At 36.1% G+C, this 26,714-nt stretch overlaps 3 protein-coding genes across 3 annotated transcripts; 1 reads left to right on the plus strand and 2 right to left on the minus strand.

Moving 5' to 3' along the window:
- Positions 1-2,746: 2,746 nt before the first annotated feature.
- Positions 2,747-11,521, minus strand: LOC148579246 (uric acid degradation bifunctional protein TTL-like). Its single transcript, XM_088506714.1, has 6 exons — positions 11,007-11,521; positions 9,255-9,348; positions 4,198-4,415; positions 3,957-4,058; positions 3,251-3,344; positions 2,747-3,152 (listed from the first exon to the last, which is right to left on the minus strand). Exons 3-6 carry the CDS (start codon positions 4,387-4,389, stop codon positions 2,974-2,976), a joined length of 567 nt encoding a protein of 188 aa, XP_088362840.1. The 5' UTR covers positions 4,390-4,415; positions 9,255-9,348; positions 11,007-11,521; the 3' UTR covers positions 2,747-2,973.
- LOC110268513 (uncharacterized) lies at positions 4,586-9,721 on the minus strand. Its single transcript, XM_021114774.2, has 7 exons — positions 9,629-9,721; positions 9,255-9,348; positions 7,174-8,245; positions 5,938-7,107; positions 5,551-5,862; positions 5,352-5,460; positions 4,586-5,260 (listed from the first exon to the last, which is right to left on the minus strand). Exons 1-7 carry the CDS (start codon positions 9,719-9,721, stop codon positions 4,586-4,588), a joined length of 3,525 nt encoding a protein of 1,174 aa, XP_020970433.2.
- Positions 11,522-21,403: 9,882 nt separating the features above from the next.
- On the plus strand, positions 21,404-24,170 carry KCR1 (beta-ketoacyl reductase 1). The gene is made up of 3 exons (XM_088506467.1): positions 21,404-22,379; positions 22,801-22,870; positions 23,627-24,170. The coding sequence occupies exons 1-3, from the start codon at positions 21,742-21,744 to the stop codon at positions 23,882-23,884; spliced, it is 966 nt and encodes a 321-aa protein (XP_088362593.1). The 5' UTR covers positions 21,404-21,741; the 3' UTR covers positions 23,885-24,170.
- The last annotated feature ends 2,544 nt before the right edge of the window (positions 24,171-26,714 follow it).

The following is a 26,714-nucleotide window of genomic DNA, read 5'->3' on the forward strand; positions in this document are numbered from 1 at the left end:
TTGCTGTAAAAGTGTTTTCTTGATTATTCCATTGCTATCCTAAAAGTGGAACATCTCCTGCGACGACAATGTTCAGCTATAAGTAGTTGCAAGTTCTAAGGTTAGATATTATTAAACAACGCCGAAAGTCATTACCTTTATGCAATCATCATAAACTCTATCTTTGCCCCGGACCTTTGCCCAACTCTTTTCACAGATAGAAAATTTGCTGTAATCAGAACCCAGTGCTCCTAGAATGCCACTCAACAGGCCAGCTCCATCTCCGACTGCTTGCAGTTCTTCATTGAACATCAGTATGATCTTGCTACCATTAAGAGACCGCTCCATAGCCTCTCTCACACTCATTTTAGCTGGCTTGACAATTCCTTCAGAATCTATAAAAAAAATTAAAAAAATGGTATTTACGTGTTCAACTTGCCCAACATGTAAGCCATACATACACATATCATTAGCTAAGCAATTAAAAAGTTTAATGGTTCAACACCGATTACCAATGAGATCAACATTCCAAAACTCAGTGGTCTTTCGTCCTTTGCGCTTTTCAGCATCAGAATTCTCTAGAATCCTTTCAATTTGTTCCTCAGACGAATCTACCTCTTGCGCCTCCCGGTCAATGTCTTCATTGCACGGTTCCGTCACTTGTGAACCGCTAGCGGCATGTGTCCCAGGTCTTGGTTCGCTCCTGGGTGGACGAAAGGGTTGCAGAATAGCCCCACTGGAGACACCACCATTACTGGGGGGTGGAGGGATGAGCCAGTCATCGTCATCGGATGGTGGAGACACAGGAGGTGCAGCTGTAGGCTGCTGACGTGGTGGCGACACTCTTGCGTTTTTCTTGAAACGAGCTTTCTTGGGCATCTTAAAATCCTAATGTAAACACATGTAGCATACCAACATAAATTTTTATCTCATTTTAAAATTATCTACCTCAACAGGCTGGTAAAGGAACCATCGCGTCTTAGGCTAATAGCATTACGCCCAATATATATACCCGTATATATACGTACATATATTAATTACATTAATATAATCTCTTTTTCCAAATGATCCAGCCATTGCATAAATAAATTACTAGTTTTCTTAATTCTATTGGGACAATGAAACCCAGTACACATAGCATAAATAAATTACTAGTTTTCTTAATTCTTGAATTGTATAAGCCAGGTCCAGTACATTAGATTATTAATTACAATTATTAATATTCCTATTTATTACAGGTGTACTCATTACAGATATTTTTAACTAAGAAACTATACTTAAAATTAACTGCCATCATTAATATTCAGCAAAAGAATTAAATAACGTAAATTTCCATAAAGTTATTATTCACTCTTTGCATTAGCACCACTTACTCCATTAGAATGACCATTACCATTACGATTTTTTAGTCATGAAAATAGGCCTAAAATGTGAAAAATTAAATTAGAAATAAGATCAAACTAACAAAGGCTAATTATTTAACCCCTTTTTATAATGACATTGAAGATATGAACATGCAATCCCCCCTCCCCCCAAAACCAATTATAATTTATCTGTGAATATTCGTACCCACATAGAAGGGGAGGTAGTGGTAAGTTGAAAAAAATTAAATACAATGGACTGGTTGCATGCGAATAGAAAGGGTCAGAATCTCAACGATCATAAGGACTGATCCACTATTAGGCACATAAGTATTAGCATGATAGAGGTGGAAGTTGTTACCTTAACGAGGACGACAACCGTGTGGAAGACGAGTTGACTGACGGTACCGTGAGGGAGCTAAGGGCGCAACAATGCCGACTATGCTGCTCTGATCCGACGACTTGGGTAGTGAAAATAAGGATTCAGTTAGCGTGGGAGTGGGGTTGAGGAGTGGCTAGCTATTTAAATATTTAGAATAAGTGGGGTTGAGGAGTGACTAGGTATTTAAATATTTAGAATAAGTGTGGGCCTTGAGATATGGAAAGAATGAGATCCTCCGGATATGGGTCAAAGATAGTATAATACTATACTAGTATATTCAAACCAGTTTGACTAGTTATAAAAAAAAGGAATGAATGGATTCAATTATAATACTACTACTCCAATTTCAGTGGTTTCATAATAATAATATATTAATGGTATTCTTTCTTTGGTTATTCAAGAAAAAAATATATAAAATAAATAGCTAGAATGATGCTATTGGGAACTCCAAAATAAAAGGTTGTAACATTTATCTGTGGATTTATCTATCTATGAAAAAATAGAGCTGTGTTTGGTTTCAAAATGGGCCCAACCAAAATGGAAAGTTATCAATGTGCCTAAGTTATAGTATTGCTATCAGTATGATTTATTTACCTTTGATCCACGAAAGAGATAATGATTCATTTTCTATCCTCTTTAAGTGCGTGTGTTGAGGAAGCAGGAGGCACTAACACATACTTGATTCATTTTCCATGGCATAATTCGATATATTGGGGGATGAGACCCCTTAAACTGCTTATTTGAATTATGTAAGTGAATATTGGAATTCAAATCTAAAAATGAAATTCTACACCTAATATTTGTTGTGAAAACAATTTTCAACATGTAAAATTCATTATTGCCGGATGGTATATAGTCTAATTATGTTAAATATTCAAATCAATTACTCAACACACTTATGTTATATAACTGCTACAAATTTTTAAATGGTTCTCTTTGAATAGCTGGCTCAAATAAGCCAAAAAATTCATAATGATAGACAGAGTAATAATGAACTACAAAATAAATTATCACGTTAGTTAAATTTCTTTGTATAATAATCTTTAAATAAATATTTAAAACATGGTATCACCAAAATCCGTGTCTTCATCTAAATGACATGTGCACAGCCTTGAAAAAAAAAGAATGAGGAGGGAATCTTCAAGATAGTGGTAGAAATAACATCCAAGACATAACAGGCCCTTAGGGAAATAGACACTGAGAAATATCATTCGACAAGACACCATCACAAGAATACAAACTAGAGATGAATCATAGTCTCTCGTTCTCGTCTGGTATCTTATTGAGGTCATAATCTCTCAAACAAGCCTTTTGACCGGTCGAAGCAACCTCATCAGAACTCTTGCTGGGCAGTAGTTCTTCTTCCATTGAGTCTTGAACTATCTCCCCTATGTCGTCTGTGTCCTCTTGAAGCTTCTCTTCAGATAGTCCTGAAAGATAGAGCATAACAAACCGATTGGAATAAGATTACACATTTTATAGAGAACAGGGTCAGGTTACTATATTATGCAAGGCTTGTTTGACTTACGTTCCCAGAGTTTAGTAAGTTGTCTTTCTATGAAAATGAATTCCTGTTTGGATGCAATATCCAGTTCAACCAGGAGATTGTTCTCGCATCGGGCCTATATCAGAACAAAGTGATATTCAAAACAATGGGGCAATCCAAGAGCTAGGGAGACAGTGCCTATGAAATCTGAACTATGGTAACAATTCTCAAAGTTGCTAGAAAGAAGTAGACAAGAAACAAAGATTTTGCATCTAAATGATTCCCCATTTTCACAACACACCAGCATAAACTCAGACCATTGACATCATTAGTACAATTTGGCAATTCAAGTGATAGGAAGGAGCAATAAAAAATGTGATTCGTGTAATTGAATGAGCAAGAGAGCCTGATCGATATGCCAGAACTCCAAAAGAATGCAAATCAGCAAGTATGACCAAGAAGGAGACAAGAAAAACAGATTTCTATTTAAATAATGAGTTTTTTGAAAAGAGTCAATTAATAGCATGACAGCACAAAACAGCTGTTGATCAACCTGTTCTGTTGTATTTTTTTAGAAATTTACCGTTTTGACAACGCACAAGCCTAGATCCAGAAAAGATTGTTGTACCTGAGAAAGCAGTGGTGAAGAAAAGAATTGATGGCATATGTCTAAATATCACATATAAATATAATATAAGTGGTTCCATCTGGGCAAATCATAGATTTAATGTGTAAACTGACTTTTTACCTTCACCTCCGCTAATATCCTATGCGAATGTCTCATATCTGTAGTTGTAAAGAATTCGAAGCCAAATTTCTTCCGGTACTTTGCTCCGAGTTGATTCAAATCCTACAACATTACAGGTCATACAAATCATAAGATATTTTGCTTTGTATTATGTTTACAAGATACTAAATCCACTCAAATAGTTGTCGCCGGTAGACGATGTAAAAGGACTCATGAGCGGTGGGCCAGGTTGACCACGTACCGATATTAGTTCAGTAGGCCCTCTACTAATAGCAACTCCTATGTGCCTGTGTGCGGAGAATGCATCCAACCATGATCTAATAGGCGAATTGTTGAACCATAACTCCCGAGCGAAAGAAGTTGCGTGCTCAAGGGAAGAGAACGGAGATGCCTCTTGCATCGAGTGGATGAAGTGAAAGCTGCTTGCACACATAAAGAGCTCGTTCTCCTCCAATTTCCCTGTTAGGTCCCAACACATAAAAGTTGAGCAAGAGAACTCTAAGTATAAGGGTCAAGGATATCAATTTTGAAGGTACAAACCCATAAAAAAAAACCAAAATTAAATAAAAAACAATTAAATAACTCTCTTTATATTGGTGTGCACGTCATATATTGCAAGCCAAATTTATCTATAAATCAGCAGCCTCTTCTCCGGTATCAATGGCGTCAGTCGTGGGTTCTTCCAAGTCGCCATCTTTGGTCAATGAAATACCGTCAACATCATGCTTAGACAAATCAGTCGGATTTGGTTGGAGGGAAAGTTCGACCTCACAGTGTTCATTGTATTCACCCATGTCAAACAAATCTCTCGGCTTCACATGGATTACTACACTCCAGTCCTTATCGACTTCATCGTCCACATAGTATACTAGGCGAGCCTCGGATGCGAGAATGTATGGCTCGTCATCTTCACGATCACCAGTGTGTATCGGATTACTAAAGTTGACACAGGTGTGGCCCAAAATGTCTTGTTTTATGCCTCTACCAGACGTGGTGTCTACCCATATGCATCTAAACAAGGCCACGGAAAACTGACCACTGTAATTCAGCTCAATGATGTCTACCAATCTTCCGTAATACACGACGCCACCAACAGCCATGTTACTGTCACGAGCGCTTGCATAACTTCTAGTGTCAGAAGTGACACAAACCCCGCTATTTTGGGTTCTCATTCCATCCTCTCTTGATAGGGTCCTAAACCTGAATCCATTGACATTGTACGCCGTAAAGCGCCTTGCCTGAATATTGGGGCCACATGCGAGCCACTGCATTTCTCTCGGGTGCATAGTACTTCCCAATGGTATCTACCAATGAAATATACTTTTTTTTTAGTTAAGTAAAAGAAGGCAAGATACCATCGAAACTAAAAATGGATTAGCCATGCAGAAGATTTACCTCATGCTTGAACCACTCGGCGAATTCTCTGTGGACAACCTTGTCAATGTAGGCTTCATTTCTTTTCCCAATACTTCGTAGCTGTCTTTTTCTGCTAGCCCTAAACTCCCTGGACATACCACATGGATTTATTGTCAAATGGTTTAACAGATATTGCCTTGGGGTACATCATCGGCCGAGCTGAAATAACTACACTTACTCTAAGAAATTCTCCACTGCTGTGCAATTAACCAATACGTGACGATGTGCTTGGAGTCTCTCGGTTGGTGAAAGATTCATACATGCTGAAGCCCCCACCGCTTTGCCAATCGATGGGAACATGCTTGTAACGGTAACAGTCACATCTTCGCTCGGTCGATCATCAACACGTAATGGTCGATTGATCCTGCTCTCAACATTATCCAGGTATCGTGAACAGAAAGTGAGAATCTCATCGGATAAGTAGCCCTCGGCAATCGATCCTTCCGGTGCTGCCCTATTACGCACGTACTGCTTGAGACGACATAGGTACCTTTACCAGCAAGATATGGATGTTAGGTTGTTCGCTTTCAATATAATTGCATTGTAAAATTAGTCATTTAGTTACCTTTCAATTGGATACATCCACCTATAATGCACCGGGCCCCCTAGGCGTACCTCTTCAACCAAATGCACGGTTAGGTGTACCATGACTGTGAAGAAAGATGGTGGAAAAATTATCTCCAGTTGACAAAGAGTGATGACAACATGTTCCTGTAGGAGAGGAAGTTGTTGAGGGTCTATAGATTTACTGCATAGTCGTCGAAAGAAAGTTGAGAAATCAGCCAAGACGACTGCCACTGGGGCTTCCAATACATTCCTTATAGCAATTGGGAGAAGATGTTCCATAAGCGTGTGGTTGTCGTGACTTTTCAAGCCGGATAGTTTTCGCTGCTGTAGGTCAACACAGCGAGATATGTTGCTCGAATGGCCATCTGGGAAGACCACGTTCTTTAAATTCCTAAGAAAGACGTCTTTCTGTGAATTCGACATGGAGAATATTGCAGTGGGATACTTTCCATCTTCTCGAGGCCAGAGTTCATGCCTAATTCCCATCAGTTGGAGGTCTTTTCGAGCTTTGAGGTTGTCCTTGGATTTACCACTGTCGTTCAGTATCGTGTTCAGTATGTTGTCACACACATTTTTCTCTATGTGCATCACGTCCAGATTGTGACGCAATAAATTATATTCCCAATACGGTAGTTCAAAGAATATACTCCTCTTTTTCCAAAGAGATTCATCTTGTAATGCAACCTGTTGTCCGCGTGCTCTTCTACCGATAACCGTTTGCCTCTTGCCATGCTTGGCATGCACATTATCCAACTGTCTCAAAATATCTCCACCCGAACATGTTACGGGGGGACGTCTGACCTCTACATTGCCATCAAATCTGACCCGGTCCTGCCGAAATCTGTGACCTTGACTCAGAAATCGCCGATGACCCATGAAACACCATTTCTGACTGAAGGTGAGTCGTTTAGGCTCAGCATCTAAGTTGCACGTAGGACAAGCTCTCCCACCGTACGTATTCCACCCAGATAAGTTGCCCAACCCTGAAAAATCACTGATTGTCCACATCAACGCAGCATGCATCTTGAATGTTTTTTTCTCGCTAGCGTCGTACGTATCAACACCACCCCACAACTGCTTCAACTCATCTATCAAGGGCTGTAGGTAGACATCTATGTCATTACCAGGCATCTTGGGACCGGGAATAATCATAGACAGCAAGAAAGAGCTGGGTTTCATACAAATTCATGGGGGTAGGTTGTAGGGGATCAGGATCACGGGCCAGATCGAGTACCTTGAGCTGAGATTTCCGAAGGGGTTGAAGCCATCGCTAGCCAAGGCTAAGCGAACGTTGCGCGGATCACCACTGAAGTCAGTATATCTTCTATCAAATGCCTTCCATGCCTCTCCGTCCCTTGGATGTCTCAAAAAACCATCTGAGTTAGAACCTTTCTTATGCCACAACATGTCAGTCGATGTCTTACTAGACATGAACATCCGCTGCAGTCGTGGAATAAGGGGAAAGTAACGAAGAACCTTCGCCGCCTGGGGCTTCCTATTCTTCTTAACAACTACATTGATCCAGACAATGGAATTCCTCCTAGTCTTTTGCTTCCACCTCGACGTCCCACATTCCTTGCACCTAGATAGTTCTTGGTCGCTGCCTTGATATAGCATGCAGTCATTCGGACATGCATCTATCTTCTTGTACGCAATGCCGAGCTTTCGTATGGTCCTCTTCGCATCGTGGAGTGAGGCCGGAATCTTTGCATGCTCAAAGGCCTCACCTAGTAGCTCTAGTATCATTCCGAAAGCCTTGTCGCTCACTCCGCACAGGCACTTTATATGGTATAGCCTCACCAAGAATGCCAGCTTTGAGAATTTTGTGCATCCCGGATACAACTCCTGCTCTCCATCCTGAAGCAGCTCATCAAAATTACGGGCCGCTTGACTAGGTTCACTGTACAGATACGGCAACTCTTCGGCGTCCCCTCCAGAATCCATGTTGCCTGATTCTTCTTCATTGGGAATGAAACCTGGCAGGTTGAATGCCTCATGAAGCATGTCGCGCATTGGATCTTGGCAGACGCTATCCGGGTCAGCTTCTTGTGTCTCAGTAGATCTCTCTCCTACGCGTCTCTCGCCGTGATGTAACCAAAAGGTATACTTAGCAGGAAACGGTCTTAACAGCAGATGATCGTAGGCATCCTCTCTAGATTGGAAAATCCGAAACCCACACGAAGGACATGGACAATGTATCATCCCATCGGATGATGCATTCGCAAATGCGAAGTCCAAAAATTTGTCCAAGCCAGCCCTATAATCGATACTACCTCGAGGCTTCGAGATCCAACTCTTGTCTATATCTACTTTAACGATATCGTATAAACGAATGATAAGTAATCCGAAGGCATAAATTAAATTTATCACAGTTATTTAATGGGAGAGTAACACCATATTTTAATTCAATAAGTAATCCCATAGAGAGAATGGGAGCATAACTTGGGAATGAAACAGAGATAAAGGTACTTGTATTCGGGATAATAGATAGCATATAAATGGTAGATGGAAGGTTGCTTACTCATGTTCTAATTCTGCACTGGTAAAAAAGTACTGGAAGAAAGAATTTCTGGTTCCAAAGCGAAAAATTGAAATGGAAAAGAAGAGCTTCCTTTATAAAAAAAAAAAGAGAAGGAGGGGGGGAACAGAAGTTAGAGTGTAAAAATACAAAAAACAAAAAATATAAATAACAGAAAAAATTGAACAAAAAAATACTGCACTATCGTCTTCCTGAAACGTCATTAGCTAGTCTAAACAATTTAAAATAGTTAGTATTAACTTCCAGCCATTGTTTCCCATCTTCCATATTGCCTTTTCATATTGCGGTATCCTTGTTTATTAGATGTTCAGGAATACACCCTTGCTAATTAAACTTCTCTATTATGAAATATAAGTTAATATATAGTAAGTTAACTTCACGGCATAGTTGGAAAATCATATATCTATCCTCAACACAACTCACACTGCTTGATTATAAATAAATAAAACTAAATATAAACCACTAAGCTAGCTGAATGTTACAGAGTGTAACTTATTAACAGCATAAGAAGTTCCGTTGGATAAGAATAATCACCAGCCAAGATAAACATAAATACATGTACAATCAAAGAATATTGCCAAGAATCAGACTTTAGGAGAGTTGATGATTGACATGACGCAATCACACATTGCTAGGATTTCTATTCATTCCCAATAAGCAAACCAAGCTATAGTACAACATAGAAAGTGGAAATCCTAAAGCCAATTTATTATCAGATGAATCAGGAAGTATGAGGCAGGGGAAGAAAATGATGTAATTTTCTATTAATAATGTACCTGCGTCCTCTTTCGTGCACTCACGCAGGAGGGATTCCAAGTGTTCTCTTCGGTCCTCAACAGAAGCTTTGAATCGTTCTTCAACAGTCTTGACCTTTTTATACCAAATGCGGAATTAGATACCTTGGTAAACATGACAAGTTGGCATAATATATTACTTGAGTTCTTTGCAAAGATAACAGTCCTACACATATCAAACTTTAGAACTGAAACTTTATCTTCACTTCATTTGGTGAGCTTCTCCATTTACCAATCTCAGTTTATATTGTGATTAACTTTTGTTATGTTAACACTAAACAGAATTCTTGCTTCCTGAATCTTGATTTGCAATAACTTATTAACCAGCCAGTGTTTCTTATTGGTCTAATCTTTACCATTCCATTAAATATGCAGCTGCTGCTCATCCAGCCATGCCAGTCTCGACGTTCATGCAATCTGACATGGCCAGTGTTAACCACCACCACCATGAGACAAACTCTTATATGACCAAGTCAATCATTAGAATGAATAAAAAAATAAATACACATTAATGGCATTCGACCAACATCTTAATTAAATTGACAGCAACTTATACATCTGATCTTCACTATCACCCCATGATTTAATTCTCTATTAAATAATTACTCATTCTTTGATCACACCATAATGTTGAAGGTTTAGGTGACACGTATTATAATAAATCATGTGAGGTTTTCTAATTAAAAGAAATAAGGAAGGGAAATTCTATAGAAACAGAACAATATATTGAAGTGGCGGAAAGAGAGTAAAATCACCTTAGAAATTATACAAAATCATAATATTGTACTGCATGTATGATTCACTTTTAGATTGCAAATTAAATGGGGGTTGGTTCTATGTTTGTTAATGCACGAGTTTGGAATTGGAAGACATATAAAAATGGTTGGAATAGAAGTTCACTTTCTTGAGTTTGTAGTTTCAAATATGCAAGAGAACAAGACACTGCAGAAGATAATAGACAATGTGATTCTAAGAGTAGTTGCAACCGTGACAATGTTATTAGTGATTCTCTGAATGAACACGCAATACATACATCAAGTAGGCTGATTTGATGTCACAACCAATTATAGGAAAGAACCTTCTCAACTTATTAATTACTCTTGCTTTTCTTCACTTAAAATTTTCTGTTTTAATGCTTGATACTCTATGAAGTTTTGAACTAGATTTATAAATGGCCATTTTGTCAAATTGTTAACTTCAATGGCTAAACACTTTTACTGAGCAAAATACATTATACAGTAACCAGGACATAATTATGAATTAACAAGATTATCTATAATTATATGAACTTTACTGCGCTTGTACAAAAAAAAACAAAAAAGCAATAATAACAAGATTATTTTATGCTATAACCTCTCATCTACTGCATCAATTCTGCTGAACCCATTAGTCTTCTTAACCTTATGCAGTTTCATTATTTGAAATTCTATGGCACCAATGAACAGGTTTTTTATTGAATGCTAATTTGTGTAAAGTTCTTAATTAGTCCCACTAAATGAGCTTCGAATCGATAGAGTATATACTCAAATTCAAACCAATCTGTTATTTCATTGATATTTGATAACAGGATTCATTATTTTGGACTATAATTGTAGATATAATTGATAGAAATTATCTACTTCTAGTTTTAGGGCTCATACAACCTCATTAACATTAACAATTCATATGCGAGACAGAGCTAACAAGCAAAGAACAAACTAGAACCTTACAAGAAAAGAGGGGTTTTCTACATACCAGAATTGTAAACCACGATGCTGGTCGACGATGGATCCACCGGCAACGAGAAGCAAGATTCAGCCTGTAGTTGTGTTCTTTGTTTGAACGGCAGCAAGGATGGGCGCGGGGAGATGTGTTTCGTGCCTCTGCCCCTTATGTGTTCGCGCGATGAAGAGCTGAACTGCGGATCTGATTCCGGACAGGGTCGACGGCAGGAGGGAGAGGGCTGGATGGACATGCACGAGACTCCACGGTCACAGATTGGGCCACGGTAGATTAGGGAAGAGTTTCGCGCGCTCTGCTTTCTCCTTTGGCGGGTTTCTAAGATACTTGATTTTGGGTATAATGAGGCGCGGTTGGGTTAGAAAATCGGTTGGGGTTAGCAGCGGGCTTGGTGGGTTCGATGCAAAAGCAGAAGGAATTGGTGTCGGAAGGCTAATTTGGAGATGAATCGCAGCAATCCACCCTTAGTTGCTGCGTCTTGTGAAACCGCAGGAAATTCGGCGCAGGGAACCACCGCGTGTGTTGTAGTGTATTGGTATGTAAATTCTTAGTTGCTCTTTGCTGTAAGAGAGTGGTCTCATTTGAGAGAGAACATCAAACACTAGAGAGAAGAAAAGAGAAAAGAGAAAGTATTTTCGCATATACACAAAGTTGTCTTTATAAATGAGTTGTTGTAGATTTGTTAACCGTTGGGTCGAGCTCAAATTTGGACAGTGTGTTCTAAATACCTAGTTCTTTATTTTTACTGTTCGGATCTTCAATAAGAGGTCTATAGTTGGAGATATTGGCCACACAATAACGACTATATTTTTGTGGTATTTTATCTTCTTGGTTCTTGTTTTTATAAGCTTTGATGCTTGGATTATTTGGCTTGTCGTATGCATGTTTTGTGCAGAGATTTGTGACTCCTTTGTACTCTATTTTTATCATAGTGAAACAAATTTTCTGGTCTTGGTGACTCGTGATTTTTACTTCTCACGTTGAAGAGGTTTTTCATGTTAAAAAATCTTGGTGTGTTCTTGTCTCTATTTCTAATATTTTTTTGTGCTTTTTTCGCTGCAATTGGTGTATTATTGCTACTGTTATTTATTTATGAGTGGTTGTTATTTTTTCTTTAATTCTTGCAAGTAGAGTATTGTATATTTTTTTCTATAATTTGATATCAAAGCTCAATTTTAAAGATTTGGTTATAACTTGTTTGCAAGATGGAGGCAAATAATTCTATTAGGATGATAAGTTTGAATGGTATTAATTACCATCTATGAAAAAATAAAATGAAAGATTTGTTGTTTATAAAAAATCTATGAGTGCTTGCTACACTAAAACCAGAGTCTAAAACAGATGAAAAATGTGAGTTTGAACATCAAGTTTGTGATTTTATTAGGCGATGGGTGAATGATAATATTTATAATCATATTGCTAATGAGACTCATGCTAGGACTTTATGGAATCAAATTGAATCCTCATATCATATGCTTCCAAGTCCGGCAATAATAAATTGTACTTGTTGAATATGTTGATGAATTTTGAGATACAATGAATCAGTTACTAGTATTAGATCACTTGAATAAATTTCAAGGGGTTCTTGATCAGTTGTCAAGCTTGAGAATTAAGTTTGAAGATGAGGTTCAAGAATTGTGATTGCTAAATACCAAGGTTGTAAGAACCGAACCGATCAATAAATTAGTAAGGTGACTAGTTCAACGGTTTAGTGGTCCAATCGAAATTCAACCGGAGTTCAATCGGTTTAGTTAAATATTAAATAAAATTATTAAAAATTTAATATATAATTTTAAATATATAAATTCAACTATTTCTAAACTAATATAATTTAAAATTTTACAATTTTACATAATAGCTTGTTCATAATTTATCATTAAAAATTCACAAAATAAAATTTTTTTAATTAACTCCTAAGGTTTAATAAAATAATCAATAAAAAGATATTAATACTCATTACAGCAGATAAAAATTTAGAATCAAAAACAAAATTCAACAATATATTCTATTAATCAACTTATACAAAACTTATACATAGAGATTAACTTTACATTAATGAACAGCAATGAACTTACACCATGAAAAATACAAACTTATAAAAAGAAATGTTAACAAAGACTTCTAGTTAAGTAATCAGTAATAAAAAAAATTTAGAATCTAAAAATAAAGAATCTAAAAATAAAAAAATTAAACAAAGAATCCAAACTCAGCATTCAATAACCCCAACTCAAAACATAATCCCAACTTAGAATCTAGTACACAAACTTAGCTCAGAATCTTAGGAATTAAAACTAAAGAAGTAGTGGCTTACCAGAGACACAAATGTGAAAGGACAGTAACATAGTGAGCTCGAATAGAGAGTAAACTCGAAAGAGGATCAGTTCGCGACGACAAGGCTCTGAGAAGTGATTCCACAAAGAGAAAGGATGCGCTTGAAGGGGATCGAGAAACCGTTCGCGACCGAGCAGCTATTTGCGATGGCGATGGCGACGCCAAGACCTCCGATCAGTCTATCACGCGATGTAAGGAGATGAGAGGATCGAGAAGAGCGCCGACTTCCAGAGGCGACGGCGACACCCTCTAGCCGAGGAGAAGAGTTCGGCGATGATAAGGATGCTGAGCGCTACCATTAGCTACTGCTACTGAAGTTTGAATTTGGGACTTTCCTGCTTCTGATTTCTAAGGTTAAATGGGTTTAGGGTTAGGTTATTATTGGTTGAGAGAGAGAGAGAGAGAGCGGGGAATCTGTTCATTTATATATTTAAAAAAAAAACACTCCTAAAACGACATCATCTAGTAGTTAGGGCTGAACTAAAAACCGTAAAAAAAAAATTTGTCTGATTCAAATGGTTCACCAGTTAACCACCGATTCGACCAGTTTTTTTACTATCTTTTTGTTACGCAGTTTTTTACTTCAACTGATCCAGCTAGGAGGCCGGTTCTTGATTAACCCAGTTGAATCGACCGGTCTGATTTGATTTTCAGAACCATGCTAAATACTCTACCGGATTTTTGGGAGATATTTCGTATATCTCTTTCTAATTTTGCTCCAAATGGTAAAGTGATTATGCAACTTGTTAAAGATAACATTTTAAATGAAGAGATGAGAAGAAAGACGCAAATTTTTTTGTCACAATATGAAATGTTATTCACTGAAAACAGAGGGAGAAATTAGAGCAAAGGTCAAAAGAATAGAGGTAAAAGCAGGAGTAAATCCAAGTCAAGATACAAAAATGTTGAGTGTCATTACTGTCATAAAATGGGTCACGTCTAAAATATTATTTTGTTTGAAAAAAGGAGAACAAAAGTAAGCAAGAAAAGAAGAAAGATGGTGGTAATAATCGTGTATCTACTATTCAGATGATCTTATTATTGACATTGTTGATTATGAGAATAAGATCAATCTTGTTTCTGATGATGTGTTTAGATAGGTAATTGACAGTAGTGCCTTAATACATGTTATATCAAAGAAGGAGTTGTTCACTTCTTATACTCCAGAAAATTTTAGAGTGCTTAAGATGGATAATGATGGCTTGGCCAACGTGATCAGTATAGGAGATATTTGTCTTGAGACTAATATGAGAATGAAGTTGCTACTCAAAGATGTTAGACATGCTCCAGATATTCACTTGAATTTGGTTTCAGTTAAAAAATTTGATAATGAAGGCTTTATAAATACTTTCGGCTTTGGACAATGGAAGCAGACAACTTGGTGGTAGCTTGAAAAAAAAGGTACTTCAAATTTGTATAGGATGCATGCCATGATTGCAAAAAGTAGTGTGTATGCGATTGAAAATAAAAAAGTTTGTATCTTGTGGCATAGAAGACTTGGTCATATTAGTGAAAAAGAACTTAATTGTTTGGCTCGAAAGGATGTTCTTTCCAGTTTGAAGAATGCAAAGTTGGAGAAATGTTCTCATTTCATGGTTGGCAAACAAAGAAGATTATTCTTCAAGAAGCATCAACCTTCAAGAAAATCAAACTTCTTAGAATTTATGCACTCTGATATTTGTGGTCCTTTGAAGGTATAGTCTTTTAGTGGAGTTGTTTACTTTATTACTTTTATTGATGATCATTTAAGAAAACTTTGGACTTATGCTTTGAAGACAAAGAACCATGCTTTGAAAAAGTTCAAACAATTTCAAGCTTTGGTTGAGAAGTAGATAGATGAAAAGCTTAAATGTATTCACACTAACAATGGTGGTGAGTATTGTGTACCATTTGATGAGTATTGCAAGCAGCAAGACATTAGGCATGAAAGAACACCTCTTAAAACATCTGAGTTGAACAGTTTAGCAAAAACGATGAATAGAATACTGATTGAAAAAATTAGGTGTATGCTTACTGAAACTAAGCTATCTAAAGTCTTTTAGGGTGAAGTATTACTTACAGCGACTAATGTGATTAATTTGTGTCCTACAATTGCTTTGGACAATAATGTTTCAAATTATTTTTGGTCTTGGAAAGATGTCACGTATGATCACTTGAGAGTCTTTGGATGCAAAGTATTTGCTCATTATTTAAAAGGATGAGAAGTCCATGTTAGATGTGAAAATAAGGCAGTTCATTTTTATTGGGTTTGGTCAGGATGAGTTTGGTTATAAGCTTTATGATTCAGTTGAAAAGAAGCTTGTAAGAAGTCGTATATGGAGTTTATTGAAGACCATACCATTAAGAACATTGATAAGATAAAGAATAATCCATCACAAAAGAATTGTGATTTGACTGATGTAGATCCAGTTCAACCACCTCCTTCACCAGAACTTGTAGGAATCAAGCTCAGGATCATATGCAGCAAAATGAGCATTTAGTTCCTGATGATCAGCAGATGAGAGATCCACTTGAGGCTTCAGTTGATGATGATGTCGACAATCAACCTGAGTTACCTGAAAATCCACCATGTTTCCATCCTAGGAGGTCTACTAGAGAGTGATGACCTTCAATGAGGTATCCTCCTAATGAGTATGTGACATTTACTAATAGGTATGTGACTTTGACTGATGGGGAATGATGAGGGAAAATTGATTTCACACAAACTCACCGGCAAGTGTACCAGGTCACATCAAGTAGTAATAACTCACAAGAGTGAGGTCGATCCCACAGGGATTGATGGATCAAGCAACTTTAGTGAGGTGATTAGTCTAGTCAAGCTAATAGTGGTGAATTGGGTGAAATTGAAGCAGCAGAAAGTAAATTGCAGTGAATTTAAAGTGCAGAATGTAAATCATCAGAAGCTTAAAGAGCAAGAAAAATAAATTGCATCAAATGTAAAGGGAATTGGGTGCAGGAAAATTAAAGCAGTAAATCAGAACTCAGAACAATTGCAGAAGATTTAAATTGCATGAAAAGTAAATTCAGATCACAGCAAACTCAAATGTAAAGTTGTAGAAAGTAAATTTACAGAAGAAACTTATCAGAAACTGAAATTTGCATAAGCCAAATTGAATTCAACACTGAAATGTAGAAAGTGCAGAAAAATAAAAGTGTTTCAAGAGAGCCTTCTATTCTACTCCTACTCCTACTCCTACTCCTACTACTGCCTACTACTACTGCAGCCTACTCCAGCGCTCTACTTTCCTAACAGAACTAAAGCCTTTTTATAGGCATTTCTAAATTACAAATGAAATTAAAATTGAAAACAAATTACAACTCAAATGAAATTCCTATTCTAACTATTTCTTGTGCCTTTGAGTGATATCAATGGGCTCTGCTTGCTTTTAATTTTCGATGGGCTTTGAATCAGATTAATTGAGGCAGAGTTGCACTTCAAGGAGAACGGAGCATTTTCAAATTGAGTGCAGTGTTCATTTACCCATGCGTACGCGTCCTGCACGCCTATGCGTGCTTTTGCGTTTTCGCCTATCGACGCGTACGCGTCACTTACGCGTACGCGTGACCTTCAGATTTTGAGCTTGTGACGCGTACGCGTGCTATACGCGTGCGCGTCCATATCAGCGTTCACTTTGTGAATGTAGCGCTCGCTTTGACAACGCTGTCCCATGCGTACGCATCACCTACGCGAACGTATGGTCTTCTGAAATGCCACTTCACACGCTGCCGCTCAGCCCACGCTTGCGCGTCCTTCTTCAGATAAGTCACACCCACGCGTACGCGTTATGCACGCGTACGCGTCGATAGATGAACTTCCATTCCCAATTCAAATTTTGCTTGAAAACGCTCACTCATGCAACGTAGCGCTTTCTTTGCAAATGAGCGCTAATTACTTCCACGCGTACGCGTGGGTCTTCAAAATTTCTTTCCCGACGCGTGCGCGCCCTGTACGCATGCGCGTCGTAGCGTTTTCACGCCAAGAGCCTTTTCTTTGTTTAAATCATGGGCCACGCTTAAAAGCGTAGCCTAAGACTCCAAGCGTGCTCAAACTTCAAAAATATGTCCAGAATTCTTCCTTTGAGCTTATTTTGTACTTTCTGCTTTTTTTCCTTCATCTTTTCACCTATGATCAACCAAATAGATACATCAAAGCCTTGGCATAATCATCAAATCTTCCATCATTCATATTATCAACTAAATCTTGCTAGAAATCTAATAAAAATGCATAAAATTACCAATGTTTGATGAATCAAGACAAGCATGAAATTCTCACTCAAACACTTATTTTTTGCCTAAAAATGCATGAAAACCAAATAAAAATTAATGAAATAGGCTTGTGAAACTAACCTAAGATGACTTGTCATTAGGGGAGAACCTAAATGTTATGAGTAAGCTATGGAAGGTAATGACAATAAGAAATGGTTTGATGCAATGCAAGATGAAATGAAATTCTTGTATATAATCAAATATTTGAGCTTGTGAAGTTGCCAAAAGGGAAGAAAGCTTTGCAGAACAGGTGGATTTGTAGGTTGAAGCATGAAAAAAAATTCAGTCTCCAAGGTACAAGGCTAGAATGGTGGTCAAAGGCTACAGACAGAAAAGAAAATTGACTATAATGAAATATTTTAACTAGTTGTGAGAAGATCTTCTATTAGAACTTTTTTTAGTCTGGTTACAAGTCTTGATTTAGAGATAGAGTAGGTAGATGTGAAAACTACTTTCCTTCATGGTGATCTTAAGAATAAAATTTACATGGAATAACTTGAAGGTTTCATGGTAAAAGGAAAAAAGGATCATGTTTGCAAACTAAAGAAGAGTGTATATGGTTTGAAGCAAGCTCCGAGACAATGGTACAAGAAGTTTAAGTCTGTTATGGCAGAATAAGGCTACAAAAAGACTATTTCTGATAATTGTATATTTGTTAAATAGTTTGCTAGTAATGATTTTATTATCCTTTTGATATATATTGATAAAATACATATTGTTTGTCAAAATATTTCTAGGATTGACATGTTGAAGAAGCAACTTGCAATGTCATTTGTAATGAAGGACATTGGATCAGCAAAGAAGATTCTTGGTATAAGAATCAAGCATGATGAAAGGAGAAAAAACTTTGGTTGTCACAGGAGAAATGCATAGAGACGATGTTGCACAGGTTCCAAATGGAGAAAGCAAAGGTTGTTAGTACTCCTCTTGCTACACACTTCAAATTGAGTTGCAAGAAAAATCCATCAACTGAAGAAGAGATGAAAATACGAAAAAAGTTCCATATGCATCAGCCGTGAGTAGTTTAATGTATGCTATGGTGTGCACAAGACCGAATATAGCTCATGCTATTGATTGTGTTAGCCATTTTGTTTCAATCCCAGGAAGATAGCATTGAAATACTATAAAATGGATAATGAGATATCTTTGTGGTACTTCTAGCATGAAGTTGTGTTATGAAAGTGAGAAATCTATTCTAGTTGGTTATACTAATTCAGACATAGCAGGAGATATTAATTTTAGAAGGTCCATTTCAACCCTCTTGATCAATTTTTCAGGTGGAGCTGTGTCTTAGCAATCTAGATTGCAAAAATGTGTTACTTGTCTACTACAGAGGTTGAATTTATTACCATTATCGAAGCGTGAAAAGAGATGCTTTGGATGAAGAAATTTTTGAAGGAACTCATATTTGCTTAAGAGAGGTATGTGTTCTTTTGTGATAGTCACAGTGCTATATATCTTGGTAAAAATTCTACCTTTTATTCTCGATCCAAACATATTGATGTGAGGTATCATTAGATACGTGAGATTTTGGATGCTGAGTTGTTAGAACTTGAAAAGGTCGACATTAATGAGAAAGATTCTAATATGATGACCAATGCATTACTAAGGTGGAAGTTTGAAGCTTGTTGTTTAATTGCCACATTGGCGGTTACCTCCACATAGTTGTGAGGGGGAGATTTGTTGGGTTTTTGGGCTCCTTTCCTATGTGGAGAAAAATCTCAAATGTTAGTATCCAAATTCATGGTTGCTTTTTGCTGAGAGTGAAGTGGTTGAGGTGAGTTAGGATTGTAAGATAAAATTCTCATTTGAGAGAGAACACCAACCACTAGAGAGAAGAAAAGAGAGAAAATATTTTCGCACACACACAAAGTTATCTCTGTAAATTGGTCGTTGCAGATTTATTAACTGATGGATCAAGCTCAAATTTGGACAACGTGTTTCAGACACTTAGTTCTTCGTTTTCACATTTGGATCTCCAATATAAAGTCTATAATTAGAGATATTAGTCATGTAGTAGCAGTTCTGTTTTTGTGATATTTTTATCTTTTTTATTCTTGTTTTTCTGCAGTAATTTATGACTCTTTTATACTCTATCTTAATCATAGTGAAGTTATTTTTCTAATCTTGGTTGTCCGTAATTTTTGTTTTTCATATTGAAGGGGTTTTTAACGTTAAAAATTTTGGTATATTTTTATCTCTACTTATAATTTTTTTGTATTTTTTTAAGCTACTATTGCTTGTTTTCAAACAATTGTGTTTTATTCCTATTAAATTTAGTATACACCAAATACAGTTATTCTCTAATTATATTTCATTGATTGCTCTATCATCATTAAAATTCATTGTGTATCAGACTGGTCCATCTCTTCCATATTTAAGAACTCAATATAACCTACAATTTATCTCGATAAAATAGTACAACTTCGTGTTTTTCTCTTTTTGAGTAATATTCTAAATTTTTCTATAATAATGTTTGTGTGAAATAAATTAATTTTTAACAAAGAAAAATGATAAATTAGTTTCTAATTTTAAAAATTAAACAAATTTTATCTATAATAAAATAAAAAATAAATTAATATTTGATCTTTTAAAATTTCAAACAGTCTAATTGATTTGCTATATTATATTTTAGAAAACAAAAGACTAATTCAACATATATAAAAATTATTAGAGATTGATTTATCTTTCTATTTATTTGAGGTTAATTGATCTAATATTAAAAAAATATGAAAAACTTTTTTTTTGGGCGGGGGGGGGGGGGTAATTGGGGATGAACATGAATAACATAAGATGAATAGATGTGCGGGAGGTAGGAGCAGTTTGCGGCATCTAATCAACAAAATCTAAAACGAAACCAACCAAACCAACCAAACAAATCAAATTCAAAACAAAACAACCTCTAAACCACAGCTTCCGCAATGACGCTAGAGTGCTATACCACGGCTTCTGTTTTTTATAGAAAAAATGTTGTTGAAAACTGAAAAGTAACATTTACACTACAAAAAAATAAATAAATAAATAAATAAATAATAAAAATAAAAATAAATAAATACCTAAATTTTTCAAAAATTTCAAATTAGGTCCTAAATTTAGTATATATTGTTTTACATATTTTTTAAAAAAATAATCAGTTATCAAAATATCAAACCTTGTAATAATAGAAGAATCATACTTTTCATAATAAAAAAGTTGTTACAACATATAATAAAAATAATTTTAAACACCAAATATATAGTTCTATACAATAACTTGTTGAGTCACCAAAAAAAAAAAATACAATAACTTATTAATAACTAATTTTTAGTATACATATAATATATTTGATAAATTATAATTCTTATTCCTTAGACCATAATTTGTATTGTATTGAAATAATAAAAAAGTATTATATAATATTATATATAACAACTTTTAAAATTATAAATAAACTTTTATAGATCATTTTAGCTCATCTATCTCTTTGATAATTCTAAAGTGTAACATCTTTTTTAAAATCTGAAATAATTCTCAATCATCATCAAGTCGAGTCTTTAGGACTTTAGATATTCTATCTTGAACCTGGTTTTTAGTATTAGACTTAGAGATAAACTTTTAGAACTTAATTAACAATGAATAAAATACGAAAAAATATTAGAATATACTAAATGAGAAATAAGAATATTTTTAATGTCTTAATAATAATCCACTTAAAGATACTTGATAAGAATTTTAAAATAATTTTTTTCGTTAAAAACTTAAAATTACAAAAAGTGCAAAAACCCATATTTTAATTTTAACAATAAAATAGCTGTTAACGTGAGTTTTATACTTTTATTCCTCGCATACAGAGATCTTAAGCCAACCTTTTTAGCCAGTGTAAACCAATCTTTATTGCATGCTGTTTGTTGTCCTTGTCCCCAAACTCCTCGTTGACTCCGCTTCGCCCCCATACTATTTATTCCCAACACACAATTCATTGATACCGCAGCTGCCTCTGCCCGCAGTAAAACCCCAAACATTTAATAATCACTCACCCAACCCCACCTTTAATTCTGGTAGTTTTCCGCTCATCTAACTCTACCCATATACACATGCATACTCTTCTTCCTCTCTCTCCATAAAATCCAACTCAACTCAACTCAACAAAACATAACACTTTCATTTCATCAATATGGAGTGCTGCATACTTAACCGCCTTAAAACCCAACCGCTCTGGTTCGCACTCTTTTTCGGCCTCGGCGCCCTCACCCTCCTCCGTTTCCTCTTCCTCTTCCTCAGATGGGCCTACGTCAACTTCCTCAGGCCCGCTAAGAATCTCAAGAAATACGGATCCTGGGCCCTAGTAACCGGCCCAACCGACGGAATCGGAAAAGCCTTCGCCTTCCAGCTGGCACGTAACGGCCTCAACCTCGTCCTTGTCGGCCGAAGCCCTGACAAGCTCGCTGATGTCTCCGCCGCCATCACCGCCAAGTTCCCCAAAATCGATGTCAGAACCGTCGTTGTCGACTTCGCCGGCGATCTCGACGACGGCATGAGGAGGATCCAAGATGCAATTGAAGGATTGGACGTTGGTGTTCTTATCAACAACGTTGGGGTTTCTTACCCTTACGCTAGATTCTTCCACGAAGTGGATGAGGGGCTTTTGAGGAATTTGATTAGGGTTAACATTGAAGGAACCACTAAGGTTACGCAGACGGTTATTCCTGGCATGCTGAAGAGGAAGAAGGGTGCCATTGTTAATATTGGTTCTGGTGCCGCCATTGTTATACCTTCGGATCCGCTTTACGCTGTTTACGCTGCTTCCAAAGCGTGAGTTTCTTTCCTTTTTTTTTTTTTCTTTTTTTTTTTAAGTCTTTTTTCCTGTTCTGTTTTTTATGTGCTAGACGTTAGTGTTTTAATTATTATTATTATTATTATTATTATTATTATTATTATTATTATTATGCTGTCACATTTTTTATGTGATATTTGGTTTTGTAACTTGTAACTTCCTTTGACTAGATTGGAATTTTAGTACCATAGTTGCTTCAGTAAATGCTTGTTTGAGAACCCTTAAGCATGGTCTCGAGAGACGAGAGTCGAGATCGAACCTTATGGATTGGTAAAATAAAAAGAAAATGAAAAAAATCCATTTGCAGAAGTAGTCCTACCATAATATGAATATTATATGTATTGTATGATATGTTAACTTATATGGGTTAAAAGGAGGTTTTTTATTGTCTTGGTGCAGGTACATTGATCAATTTTCCAGATCTTTGTATGTGGAGTACAAGAAGAGTGGAATTGATGTTCAGTGTCAGGTATTGAGTTCTTGTTTTTTAGTACGTTTTGATTTCTTGTTTGCTTGAAAGTGGTGTTCTTAGCCTAAACTGAATTCAATTCAATTTCATTATTGTACAAAATTGAAGCAAAAGATGGTTTGACTTCTTCCTTGTATAAACCATAGATGGAGAAAACTGAGAACTTCCTTCACTTGTATGTTATTTATTTATTGAGTTGAAATAACTGTGGCTATTAAAATTTGCTGCAAGCAGAGGACTTCATGTCATCTTGTGTTATGATTAATTCTGTTTAGTATTCGATCCTTGTGTGGAACTTGTTTTATGAAAAGATGACAAGAAAGCAGCAAATGTTAAACCATTTTAGCCACTGTTGGAACATTTTTGTTTCATAAATTTCTTTATTATTCACATGAAGTTGCTATGGTGCTCTGTTTTTGTCCTATGCTCTTAGAAATTGACATGTTGCATATGATTCCGTCGTCAATGGGATTTAGAAACTGGAAAACGTTGTCGACGATCGCGAATCTTATTAGGTTGATGCATAGTGCAATTCAATATTCTTGGATGCCTTTGTTATTTTCATCTTTTCCTTTCCCTCACTCCACCCTTTTTTTCTTGTTAACTTCTAAAAGTTGGAAACCTGTCTACCTAACTAATTTATTTATGAAATATTTCAGTTGACTCTCATATTGAAATGGGTTGGTTTGCTTTTACGGCTAAGATCTTTTCCTGTGAATTTTTTTCCATTTCTGATTTGAGATTTTTCTGATGCAGGTTCCATTATATGTGGCAACAAAGATGGCATCAATTAGAAGATCTTCATTCTTCGTCCCGTCAACTGATGGATATGCCAAAGCTGGTGTGAGATGGATAGGCTATGAACCTCGCTGCACACCATACTGGCCTCACACCATTCTCTGGGCCTTAGCATACTCATTGCCTGAGTCCATTGTTGATGCTTGGCGCCTGCGGTTTTGCCTCGGAATCCGAAAGAGGGGACAACAGAAAGATTCACAAAAGAAGAAGGAATAGAAAGAAGGGTATTGCTTCTTTTGTGGTGTGTAACCATAATAGATGCAACCCCATATATGCTAAAGTTCTAGTATCTTTAGATTCCAAGTGTCTTTTTTTATTTTCATCATGATGCTGCTAATAGTCCTTATGAGTTTCAAATGGCATGGTCTATTTTTTTTTTCCTTCCCCCATCTTTTGGCTGTGATGTTAAACTGATATATTGGTGGATGGCCAGACTCTTCTGTTGCGCTTTGTAAGAAGTCGTCTTTTTAGTTGAAGGCGAATTGGAAAATTTTGAAATTAACTATACAAATGATTAGGGACATAATAGGGGGATTAAATTTACTTGATTAAATTTAAGGGGATTAAATTTTGAACTGATATATTAGTGTTACTAATGTTAGTCAAAACCTGTCTTTCAAATCCATCCTTATATGAGTTATATATCGACGATAAATAGAGTACCTTCTGATTTCTGAATGTTGCGTGAACTATCCTGGTAGTTAAGGATGGGATTAGATAAAAGATAAGTGGGTGTTAAAATTTAAGCCTTTTTGATAAATGTGCTCTTTAAAATTGGCTCATCAACACTACTAAAGAGACAAAACCATCAGTGCCTCCAACTAGAAAACCTTAAAAAAAAGACATGCTCCAAGTGCCTCCAAGTTTAATCTTCTCCAACTGCCTCTAAGTTTATTCCCTGCGACATGGCCATTAGGATCGAAGCAGGAAGGATAGGAAGATACCCTTCAATGTTCAATCGATATTAACTTATTTGCTTCATTACTTGGCAAATCTTGATCGTTAGTCTTTCCAAGCCCAAGATATTCCAAAGTACAAAACGATGAGACCTAATTAGACTTTTAGTAAACTCTAAATGATTGGTAAAATGACGAAGTAATTCTATAATAACTCTTAAATTAAGGTAATAGGAGAACAGAACTGTTTTTTCACTCAGTTCTTCAACTATGCCACATCTCTCTTGATAGCTCTGTAATTCTCGCTCTTGTGTCACATTAGTGCTACCTACATAAATTCTACCCAATGGCCAAGATGGTAAGTGGCATCCCATAACATATGAAACGTATGCGACCCACGATACCCTATCTCCATCAAAGTTGACAATAACACACAGCCAAAGTGAAACTCCTCTGCTTTAACATGAGAGTAACTTGCCTTTTAAGGGGAAGGTACTAGTGCATCAGGTGACCGCTCAAACGAACCCATGTTCCTCCTTGAAACCAAGACCCTCTCGTTCTGTACATAATTTTGTATAAAAAAAGAGTAAATATCTTGACACTTACAAAAATGACCCCTAATTTTGTTATTGGAAAAAACATCTTTAATACGTTTAAAAATGTACCAAGAATACTCGTCCGTAAAAATAAATGTCCCTCAAATAAATTATTTTGTTTATTGTTTATTGTAAGCATTACAACAATTTCAAGATATTTGAATGCAATGCATCTTGTTGTAACATCAAAGTTACTTCTTCAGCAGTCAAGAGATAATGGATGGTGTAGTTTAATTCGTAATGTTAAACAACTTTGTGAAAAACATGATATTGAGATTCCTAGTATACAAAGTACATCCTTAAAAGAGGCTAATCTCCTCAACCAAATTTAACAATTAAGCATCATTATCGAGTATATATTTTCTTTATAACAATTGATTCTTAAATATAGGAATCAAAAAGTAAATTCAATAACCAATCAATAAAGCTCTTGACTTTAAGTTTTACTTTGGATGCTATGGACAATTTCAAATTATTCAATATTGCGGATCTTCATACCTTGGCTGAAGACAGTCCAATCAAGACACGACTAAATAGTGCCTTGCTTAGATTGGGCCACTATCCAGTAGCTCGGCCCAACAATGGTGAGTCTAGATTATTGGGCTTTATTCATATAAGTCAGGCCGACTAAGATACGAGTCCCCACAACTCGTATTCGACCTGACTTGGGGAGCAAGTTAGATGTTTTCCCCTCTACTTCGGTTATCACTTTAAACATGGGTCTAACTTTCTACTCCATAAGGGAAAAATCACCATGATCATCTAAAGTCATTTTCAAGGAATGACTCCGTCGTATTTATAACTCTACAAAAACTCCAATACTCAAGTTTCTTTTTCCAATCTAATTTTAATCTAAGCATGTTAAAACTCTTACTAACTGAAATCCATTACATATATCCCCCACCATCTACGCAAGGGCGTCGAAGAACCCACCAGACATTTAGATCTCACGTCCAACTTCAAAACACTCAACCGTTTTAGGTAAACACCTCATAATAGAGGAGATATACAAGTTTACAAAAGAAATTTTATCCTCGTAATTTCCTTAAACATGAATTACTTCTTTTGAAGTCTCAACCGCAATATTATGGGATTGATGTGCCAAATTTTCTCAAAGATCTTGGAAGTTGGGACACATTTTGAGTTATTTTAGAAAGGAAAAATCTAGGGGGTCAGCAATTTTATTAAATTCTGGCCAGCATGTAACCAACAAAAGAAAAATGAATAATTCCACATCATTTGATGAAATCTCACACCATTAAAAATATCATCGATGGCTACTTGATTGCTATAAATTACAAAAGTTGCTGACTCCTAGCACTCCTCATTTTAAAAATTGAAAGAAATGGCAAAATCAATAACTTATCAATTAGTTGACCGATTGATATACATTGTCTTGACTCTTTCAATATCATCAGCAACAATGTAAAGAACATTTTTGACAATGAAAAAATAAGACTTCGAAGTGAGATGGATAATAGATTCTTTGTAGATAATTTAGTTATTTATATTGAAAAAGTGGCTGCTACTTTCAGTACATAATTTATAAATTAT

Source organism: Arachis ipaensis, chromosome B10 (assembly GCF_059453495.1).
Source record: "Arachis ipaensis isolate K30076 ecotype BB chromosome B10, ASM5945349v1, whole genome shotgun sequence".
NCBI classification, from domain to species: Eukaryota; Viridiplantae; Streptophyta; class Magnoliopsida; order Fabales; family Fabaceae; genus Arachis; species Arachis ipaensis.